We start from the raw sequence: 10,101 nt of genomic DNA, 5'->3' as shown, positions 1-10,101 counted from the left end.
ATAGGACAGCAGGGTACCAGGGGGGGAGGAGCCTCGGTTGGCCTCAGTCTGGTTCACCAGCTCCCCATGCTCCACAGCCACGGGACGCGGACATCCTGGAGGAGACGGAGAGGACAGAGGTTAGAGAATTAAATCACTGAGATGGGGAGAGGAGGCTTATCTTTCTCAGTTCAATCTGATCTTAAGGAAGGAGAAGGCAACTACATTTTTGTCAGAGTGAACGGTCGGTCGGGGGGGCCGTAAAACAATAATAATAACAATTTGTACGCTGCAAATGAACCACAACTAGGTCCAAAAAGAGATTGTATTTGAAAATAACAATCAATTCATACCTTGATTACATTTAGACACCATCATGTGTGTATTTCTGTTTATTAGTGGGAATTCTTGGTGATTTTAGTCTTTTTTTCACTACGGAGGTGACAGAAAGCAGGCTGTGCTGGTCACTGCTCTCCGAGTCTCTACGTCTGGCAAGTGCACCCCCACCGTGTGCCGTAACCCACGACGACGAAGAGGAGGCGGAGGGGGCCTGATGGGCTAGTACTGTCTCTGCGTGACGGCAGGATGAAGGGAAGGAGGAAGAGGAGGAGGGGAGGCACAGCTCTGTATCTCTCTCTCTGTGATGGTGGGACGGGGACCTACTGCTGGGACCCAGTCCCCTTTTTCACTTAATGGCCTGTGGGCCGCGTGTCGACGAACCCTGTACCGAGATCTGAGCCAAGAGGATGGAAGACCCCTACTACCGAGACATCTCACGGAAGGATTATACTTCTGTTTTTCTCAGTGCTATTCATTCACTGTCAAAGCTAGTCCTAAATGGTGAGAGACTGCAACATCCACACCTGAAAACTGGCATATTGTTAGTTTGAGTTACTTCGGTGCACCTCTGGTGTCTACTAAAATGTCTCAGAGGACTCGTCCTCTTCTGTTCAATATCTTCCTTTCATCTATTCCCCAAAAGAATTGGCGTGCTGTGACAGAAAGGCCTGATAGATTAACTGAAGAGAGGAAGGGCCCGTTAAAGCACAGTGCTGTCAAAAACTTCATTTTCCTAAATCTACATACATACACACTGTATATTTCCCCACTGAGGCTGGAATAATACTGTGAACATGATGATAATTGCCTGAAATTTCAGCCTGTTTTGGTGAGACGGAATTTTGGCTTTCCATGGTGACATCACCATGCGGTATTTAGTTTATAGACCAATAAGAAAAGAGAGTTCCAAACCTCTCTGCCAATAGCAGCTAGTTTTCAGTTTCCCCCTCCCCACTCAGACCACTCCCAGACAGTCCTAGCAATATTCCTGCTTGAGAAACTGCTCTTCGCCAAGAAGCAATTTTTTTTGTTAGGTTGTTTAAAAACGATTTGATATCGAGGTAAAAATGGCTGCATAGGACCTTTAACAGAGTTGTCACTTCTCCAGCGAGTTTTAATCCCAGTCAGAGCCAGGAGAGGACAGCAGCACTAAGCCACTCAATGAAGACAGGATGAGGATGAGCCGAGGAGCCGAGGAGTTCACTGACATCTGATCCACTCACATACTTCATCTGTCCTGGTGCTGTACCATGCCGTGTGTGTGTGTGTGTGTGTGTGTGTGTGTCAGTGTGAGATGGGCGTGTGTGTGTGTGTCAGTGTGTGTGTTCCCATCACAGTATGAGGAAGACAGCATTACTTCTCTGAATGTGTGCCAGTACACACTCACTGCTTTTAACACACACACACACACACACACACACACACACACACACACACACACACACACACACACACACACACACACACACACACACACACACACACACACACCCCCTGCAGCTAAAATCTGATGAGAAGCAAGAACAGATCAACCCAAAGCCTGCAAGTCTTAACTGATATTCTGCCACCTGCACAAATGAAAATCATGCCAACAGTAAATTAGCATCACAGACAGACTGTGTGTATTTTCAGCAGCTTGGACTTGTCTGTGAGTGACTTGCAGGTTTCTGTGGTAGGATGGCATTTAGACAGTACAACAGGGAGAGATGGGACAGTTTGTCAAGTACAGCCGTAGGGCATCTCGTCTGAAGTCAATAGACAGGATCGGACTATCTTCAGTCCTAGAGAGAGCGGGAGAGAGAGCGAGCGAGCGAGCGGGAGAGAGAGCGAGCGGGGGAGAGAGAGAGACAAAGAGTGAGAAAGAGAGACTACTGTTCTGCTCTGTCTGAGTTCCTCTGTTTGTTTAGATTTCTACAGCCTGTTCTGCTCTGGCTGTGTGCTTGTTTGTTTGTTTGTCTATGTTAACTGATGCTCTTCCGAGTTCCAACTCAATCTTATTCTCTAATCTCTAGGGGGAAACGTGGCACTAAAACTACCACCAGAAGATTACAACCACACCTCCTTAGTGACTTAGAACACTGTGGGGTGAGGGTCTCGGGCCTAGCCTTGGGACCCTGTGTCTTAAGTATAAGCTGAGAGGCACTGATCTGAAGGTCTCTGATGTTGGTCTGTGATGGTGTTTTCCTGAGCTCAGTACAATATGCCCCCCCCCCCCACACACACACACACAAATCAATATTGTTTACAGTCCATCTCCCTTCACTTCTTCTGACTCAGACTCTAATTCTCCTGTCTTTAAGAGTCTTCATAATGACGTCTGGAAATCTGGAGGATGATTAGTTGATGACCAGCGGGACACAAATCAGCCTGGAGGAAGGGTTTAGGAGAGGAGTGTGTGTGTGTGTTCAACAGACGACAACCAGCACAACAACAAGCTGCAGAGATCAATTACTTATTTGTTGAAGAGGCCTACTTTGACGTTATATTTTTTATAATTAGGATCCCAAATTTACCTACATATGGAAAGTATTCAGACCCCTTGACTTTTTCAACATTTTGTTACGTTACAGCCTTATTCTAAAATTGCTTAAATAGTGGAGTGCTGCAGAGATGGTTGTCCTTCTGGAAGGTTCTCCCATCTTCACAGAGGAATTCTGGAGCTCTGTCAGAGGGACCATTGGTCACCTCTCTGACCAAGGCCCTTCTCTACCGATTGCTCAGTTTGGCCGGGCGGCCAGCTCTAGGAAGAGTCTTGGTGGTTCCAAAACTTTTTCCATTTAAGAATGATGAAGGCAACTGTATTCTTGGGGACCTTCAAAGCTGCAGAATCTTTTTTCTTTGTACCATCCCCAGATCTGTGCCTCGACACAATCCTGTCTCGGACAATTCCTTCAACCTCATGGTTTGTAGATAGAGGTTTTTGATTTATTTAATCCATTTTAGAATAAGGCTGTAACGTAACAAAAATGTGGAAAAAGTCAAAGGTCCTGAATACTTTCCGAATGCACTGTATATAAATAATACTACAACTAAAAAGACACAAATTTACAGATATAAAAAATAATGCATAACAATTAATTAAGAATAATAACATGTGGTTGTATGTAGGGCGGCAGGTAGCCTAGTGGTTAGAGCAGGTAGCCTAGTGGTTAGAGCAGGTAGCCTAGTGGTTAGAGCAGGTAGCCTAGTGGTTTAGAGCAAGGTAGAAGACCGTAATGCCCGTGTCTAGAGCAAGGTAGCCCATTAGGGTAGGTAGCGGAGTCGTACGCTAGGGTGGTGTAAGGAGGAAAGGAAGGGGTATTAAGACAACCTCGAAAGATGGGTGGGTGCATGCAGGTAGCAGGGCTGTGTAGGACAATGCAGTAGCATATAGCTGCGGTTGACGTGGTAAGGTGTAAATGAGGAGCAGTGTGGTAGCGCTGTTTGGGGTATAGTACGAGAGCGATTAGGGTAGCCTACGATGCGGCACGGGTAGCAGCAGTGGCTATGAGCCCGCTGATGTGGGTGTAGCATGCTCGGTAGTCAGGACGAGAGGTAGCGAGATAGCTGAACGGGAGAGGAATCGATATAACGGCCTAGGTCTGGACGCAATAGTAGTTGTGGTCGAATAAGGAGTTGAGTATAGAACTGATAAGTGCAGGAGATAGCTGCGAGTGAGTTGACGCCAGGTAGCCTAGTGGTTAGACAGGTAGCCTAGTGGTTAGAGCTGAGGGTAGCCTATGTGTGGTTAGAGCAGCAGGTAGCCTAGTGGTTATCGAGACGCAGGTAGGCCTAGGTGGTTAGAGCAGGTAGCCTAGTGGTTTAGAGCAGGTAGCCTTGTGAGAGCTCAGTGGTTAGAGCAGGTAGCCTAGTGTGTTAGAGCAGGTAGCCTAGTGGTTAGAGCAGGTAGCCTATGAGGAGAGCGTGGTTAGAGTGAGAGGGTAGGTTAGTGGTTAGAGCAGGGTAGCCTAGTCGTGTTAGAGGCAGGTAGCCTAGTGCTTAGATGCAGCGTAGCCTAGCGTTAGAGCAGAGCCTAGTTGGTTAGAGCAGGTGAGCCTAGGCTCGTAGGAGCAGGTAGCCTAGTGGTTAGAGCAGTAGCTCAGGGTTGAGTAAGAGCAGGTAGCCTAGTGGTTAGAAGCAGGTAGCCTAGTGGTTAGAGCAGGTAACGAGTGTAGAGGCAGGTAGTCAGTGTAGAGCAGGTAGCCTAGTGGTTAGAGCAGGTAGCCTAGTGGTTAGAGCAGGAGCCTAGTGGTCTAGAGCAGGTGGTTCAGTGGTTAGAGCAGGTAGCCTAGTGGTTGGAGCGTTGGACTAGTAACCGAAAGGTGCTAGATTGAAGCCCTGAGCTGACAAGGTAAACATCTGTCGTTCTGCCCTGAACAAGGCAGTTAACCCACTGTTCCTAGGCCGTCATTGAAAATAAGAATTTGTTCTTAGCCGACTTGGCTGGTAAATAAACTTTTTTTTTTTCTTTTTACGAATTAAAAAGAGGTGTGCGTATCAATCAGTTACATGTCAGTACACACGGGGAGAGTTGTTATTCCTCTTTTTAAAACCAGGTTTGTTGTTCACTATATGGAGACAGAAGAGATTCTCTCCATGTAATCATGGCTCTGTATAATATAACTGCTGCTTTAGAGAGTTATGATGTACTGGAACTCAAAACATATCTTCATTTTAGTTTGTCACTAAACTGACGTTTAGCCAAGGGCCTGACTGTAAATAACAAGTCTAGTCTAAATGATGATTACAGTAATTAAATGACTAAACAAAACAAGAACCTTTGAGAAGTCATGAACAGCATGGCACGAAGAAAGGTATTAGACTAGGTAGAAAACGGCTCAACACCTACTCTACTTTAAAAAGTGTTGAAAGCAGTAGCAGTAGTAGCGGTAGCATTAGCAGTAGTAGTAGTAGTAGCAGTAGTGGTAGCAGTAGTAGTAGCGGTAGCATTAGCATTAGCAGTAGCATTAGCCGACCTTTATGTGCTATGACATCAGAGTAGAAAACAACTACTGTGTTATCACCAGACCACCGGTGAGAGAATTCATTATGTTTAGTGTCTCTACTGCAGAGAAATTCAAGTCTCTCTCTCCCTAGAGAAGTAGCCTAATCATTCTGTAAGTCACCACGACAGACCAGACAGACCAGCAGACAGACAGAGACAGACAGACAGAGACAGACAGACAGAGACAGACAGACAGAGACAGACAGAGACAGACAGAGACAGACAGACAGAGACACAGAGACAGAGACAGAGACAGAGACAGACAGACAGACAGACAGACAGACAGACAGACAGACAGACAGACAGAGACAAACACACAGGAATGAACAGCAGCCTTAAGGAACAGCTCTCTCCCCTCTCCCAACCTCCTGGGCTAGCTAAACCTCCTTATAAGGTAGTTTACAAGAGAGTTCGGCTTCTACCCCCAGTATAATAAGTCATAGATAATACATCAGGGAAATAACAAGTGGATGCCTACATGCTAGTCTCCCTGCTTAACTGTCCCACGGTTGTCTGTGTGCTTCTCCTTTAAGAATAACTTGGTTCATTTTAAGAGTCTAATCCCCTGGTGCCTGATAGGACTTGAAAATAAAAGGGAACCGCACGGTTAAAATTGGCAAAAACTGTCTCACCCCACAGGGCTGTGGGGTGAGACAGGGATGCAGCTTAAGCCCCACCCTCTTCAACATATACATCAACGAATTGGCGAGGGCACTGGAACAGTCTGCAGCACCCGGCCTCACCCTACTAGAATCTGAAGTCAAAATTTCTACTGTTTGCTGATGATCTGGTGCTTCTGTCCCCGACCAAGGAGGGCCTTACAACAGAACCGATTCTGTCAGACCTGGGCCCTGACAGTAAATCTCACTAAGACAAAAATAATCCAGTTGCCAGGACCACAAATTCCATCTCAACACCGTTGCCCTCGAGCACAAGAACAAACTATACACACCTCGGCCTAAACAGCAGCACCACAGGTAACTTCCACAAAGCTGTGAACGATCTGAGAGACAAGACAAGAAGGGCCTTCTATGCCATCAAAAGAAACATAAAATTCAACATACCAATTAGGATCTGGCTAAAAATAATTGAATCAGTTGTAGAACCCATTGCCCTTTATGGTTGTGAGGTCTGGGGTCCGCTCACCAACCAAGAATTCACAAAATGGGACAAACACCAAATTGACACTCTGCATGTAGAATTCTGCAAAAATATCCTCTGTGTACAACGTAAAACACCAAATAATGCATGCAGAGCAGAATTAGGCAGATACCCGCTAATGATCAAAATCCAGAAAAAAGCTGTTAAAATTCTATAACCACCTAAAAGGAAGATATTCACAAACCTTCCATAACAAAGCCATCACCTACAGAGAAATGAACCTGGAGAAGAGTCCCCTAAGCAAGCTGGTCCTGGGGCTCTGTTCACAAACAGACCCCACAGAGCCCCAGGACAGCAACACAATTAGACCCAACCAAATCATAAGAAAACAAAAAGAGAATTATTTCCAATGTGTCAAGTAATTAACAAAAAAACTGAGCAAACTAGAATGCTATTCGGCAGAATACCTGACCACTGTGACTGACCCAAATTTAAGGAAAGCTTTGACTATGTACAGACTCAGTGAGCATAGCCTTGCTATGGAAAGAGGCCGTCGTTAGCAGACCTGGCTCTGAAGAGAAGACAGGCTATGTGCTCACTGCCAACAAAATGAGGTGGAAACTGAGCTGCACTTCCTAACCTCCTGCCAAATGTATGACCATATTAGAGACACATAATTCCCTCAGATTACAAAGATCCAAAGAATTCGAAAACAAACCCGATTTTGATAAACTCCCATATCTACTGGGTGAAATTCCTCAGTGTGCCATCACAGCAGCAAGATTTGTGACCTGTTGCCACAAGAAAAGGGCAACCAGTGAAGACCAAACACCACTGTAAATACAACCCATATTTATGTTTATTTATATTCCCTTTTGTACTTTAACTATTTGTACATTGTTACAACACTGTATATAGACATAATATGACATTTGTAATGTCTTTATTCTTTTGGAACTTTTGTGAGTGTAATGTTTATTTCACTTTTGTTTATTATCCATTTCACTTGTTTTTAAATCTGCAACTGTTGAGAGCTACGACAAGGACAACAGACACCAGAAGAGAAAGAAGAGGGGGGGTGAGAGAGAAAAGAGAGGGAGAGATAGAGGGATTAGGCTGAATACTGGGAGGAGGAAGATTACCTAACCAGGGAGCTGGGTAATATGTTTTCTGTTCCTTTGTTAGTCTTTTGTTATTGTTGTTGTTGTTATGTTGGAGAGGGTGGATGAATGGTGTTTTGTTACCCTCTCTCTCTTTCTCCCTCACTCTCTTAATCCAGGGATTTGAGTCAAGCTGTCATTATTAGAGTGCAAAGCTCATAGCGTGTGCTGGAGTGAACTAGAGGCTGAGGGGGTTGAGTCCTAAAATATTATAGGACGGGGGACAACAGAGGGCAGAGGGACTAGACCATGGAGAAGTTTAAAACACACAGGAGACAGAGACAGTAGACCAGAGAGGCTGAGGGGGTGGCTCTATTGACAGAGACAGTAGACCAGACGAGGCTGAGGGGTTGGCTCTAATTGACAGGGACAGTAGACCAGAGAGACTGAGGGGGTTGGCTCTATTGACAGAGACAGTAGACCAGAGAGACTGAGGGGTTGGCTCTATTGACAGAGACAGTAGACCAGAGAGACTGAGGGGTTGGCTCTATTGACAGGGACAGTAGACCAGAGAGGCTGAGGGGTTGCTCTATTGACAGAGACAGTAGACCAGAGAGACTGAGGGGGTTGGCTCTATTGACAGAGACAGTAGACCAGAGAGACTGAGGGGGTTGGCTCTATTGACAGGGACAGTAGACCAGAGAGGCTGAGGGTTGGCTCTATTGACAGGACAGTAGACCAGAGAGACTGAGGGGGGTGGCTCTATTGACAGAGACAGTAAGACCAGAGAGAGACTGAGGGGGTTGGCTCTAATGACAGAGACAGTAGAACCAGAGAGACTGAGGGGGTTGGCTCTATTGACGGACAGTAACCATAGAGACTGAGCGGGTTGGCTCTATTGACAGAGACAGTAGACCAGAGAGGCGAGGGGTTGGCTCTATTGACAGAGACAGTAGACCAGAGAGACTGAGGGGTTGGCTCTATTGACAGAGACAGTAGACCAGAGAGGCTGAGGGGGTTGGCTCTATTGACAGAGACAGTAAGACCAGAGAGACTGAGGGGGTTGGCTCTATTGACAGAGACAGTAGACCAGAGAGGCTGAGGGGTTGGCTCTATTGACAGAGACAGTAGCCAGAGAGGCTGAGGGGTTGGCTCTATTGACAGAGACAGTAGACCAGAGAGGCTGAGGGGGTTGGCTCTATTGACAGGGACAGTAGACAGAGGGCTGAGGGGGTTGGCTCTATTGACAGGGACAGTAGACCAGAGAGACTGAGGGGGTTGGCTCTATGACAGACGACCAGTAGACCAGAGAGACTGAGGGGGTTGGCTCTATTGACAGAGGACAGTAAGACCAGAGATGGCTGAGGGGGTTGGCTCTATTGACAGAGACAGAGACCAGAGAGACTGAGGGGGTTGGCTCTATTGACAGGAGACAGTAGACCAGAGAGGGCTGAGGGGGTTGGCTCTATTTGACAGAGACAGTAGACCAGAGAGACTGAGGGGTTGCTCTATTGACAGAGACAGTAGACCAGAGAGGCTTGAGGGGGTTGGCTCTATGACAGGGACAGTAGACCAGGAGGCTGAGGGGGTTGGCTCTATTGACAGGGACAGTAGACCAGAGAGGCTGAGGGGGTTGGCTCTATTGACAGAGACAGTAGACCAGAGAGGCTGAGGGGGTTGGCTCTATTGACAGGAGACTGTTAGACCAGAGAGACTGAGGGGGTTGCTCTATGACAGAGACTGCTAGACCAGAGAGACTGAAGGGGGTTGGCTCTATTGACAAGACAGTAGACCAGAGAGGCTGAGGGGTTGGCTCTAATGACAAGAGAACAGTAGACCAGAGAGACTGAGGGGGTTGGCTCTATTGACAGAGACAGTAGACCAGAGAGATGAGGGTTGGCTCTATTGACAGAGACAGTAGACCAGAGAGACTGAGGGGTTGGCTCTATTGACAGAGACAGTAGACCAGAGAGACTGAGGGGGTTGGCTCTATTGACAGGACAGTAGACCAGAGAGGCTGAGGGGGTTGGCTCTATTGACAGAGACAGTAGACCAAGAGAGATTGAGGGGGTTGGCTCTATTGACAGAGACAGTAGACCAGAGAGACTGAGGGGGTTGGCTCTATTGACAGAGACAGTAGACCAGAGAGGCTGAGGGGGTTGGCTCTATTGACAGAGACAGTAGACCAGAGAGACTGAGGGGGTTGGCTCTATTGACAGGACAGTAGACCAGAGAGACTGATGGGGTTGGCTCTATTGACAGGGACCAGTAGACCAAGAGAACTGAGGGGTTGGCTCTATTGACAGAGACAGTAGACCAGAGAGACTGAGGGGTTGGCTCTATTGACAGAGACTTTAGACCAGAGAGACTGAGGGGTTGGCTCTATTGACAGAGACTGGTAGACACAGAGAGCTGAGGGGTTGGTTCTATTGACAGAGACAGTAGACCAGAGAGACTGAGGGGGTTGGCTCTATTGGACAGAGACAGTAGACCAGAGAGACTGAGGGGGTTTGGCTCTATTGACAGAGACAGTAGACCAGAGAGACTGAGGGGGTTGGCTTCTATATTGACAGAGACAGTAGACCAGAGAGACTGAGC

At 47.0% G+C, this 10,101-nt stretch overlaps 1 protein-coding gene across 1 annotated transcript in view; it reads right to left on the bottom strand.

Moving 5' to 3' along the window:
- Positions 1-10,101, bottom strand: part of LOC112076745 (uncharacterized) — a 32,152-nt gene that overhangs the window by 3,610 nt on the left and 18,441 nt on the right. Inside the window, exon 2 of the mRNA XM_070441437.1 lies at positions 18-95. Coding sequence (XP_070297538.1) covers positions 18-95 — 78 coding nt within the window. The remainder of the gene's footprint in view (positions 1-17; positions 96-10,101) is intronic.

This window comes from Salvelinus sp. IW2-2015, unplaced genomic scaffold (genome assembly GCF_002910315.2).
Source record: "Salvelinus sp. IW2-2015 unplaced genomic scaffold, ASM291031v2 Un_scaffold3978, whole genome shotgun sequence".
Lineage (NCBI taxonomy): Eukaryota > Metazoa > Chordata > Actinopteri > Salmoniformes > Salmonidae > Salvelinus > Salvelinus sp. IW2-2015.
This window is presented reverse-complemented; position numbering and strand designations above follow the sequence as displayed.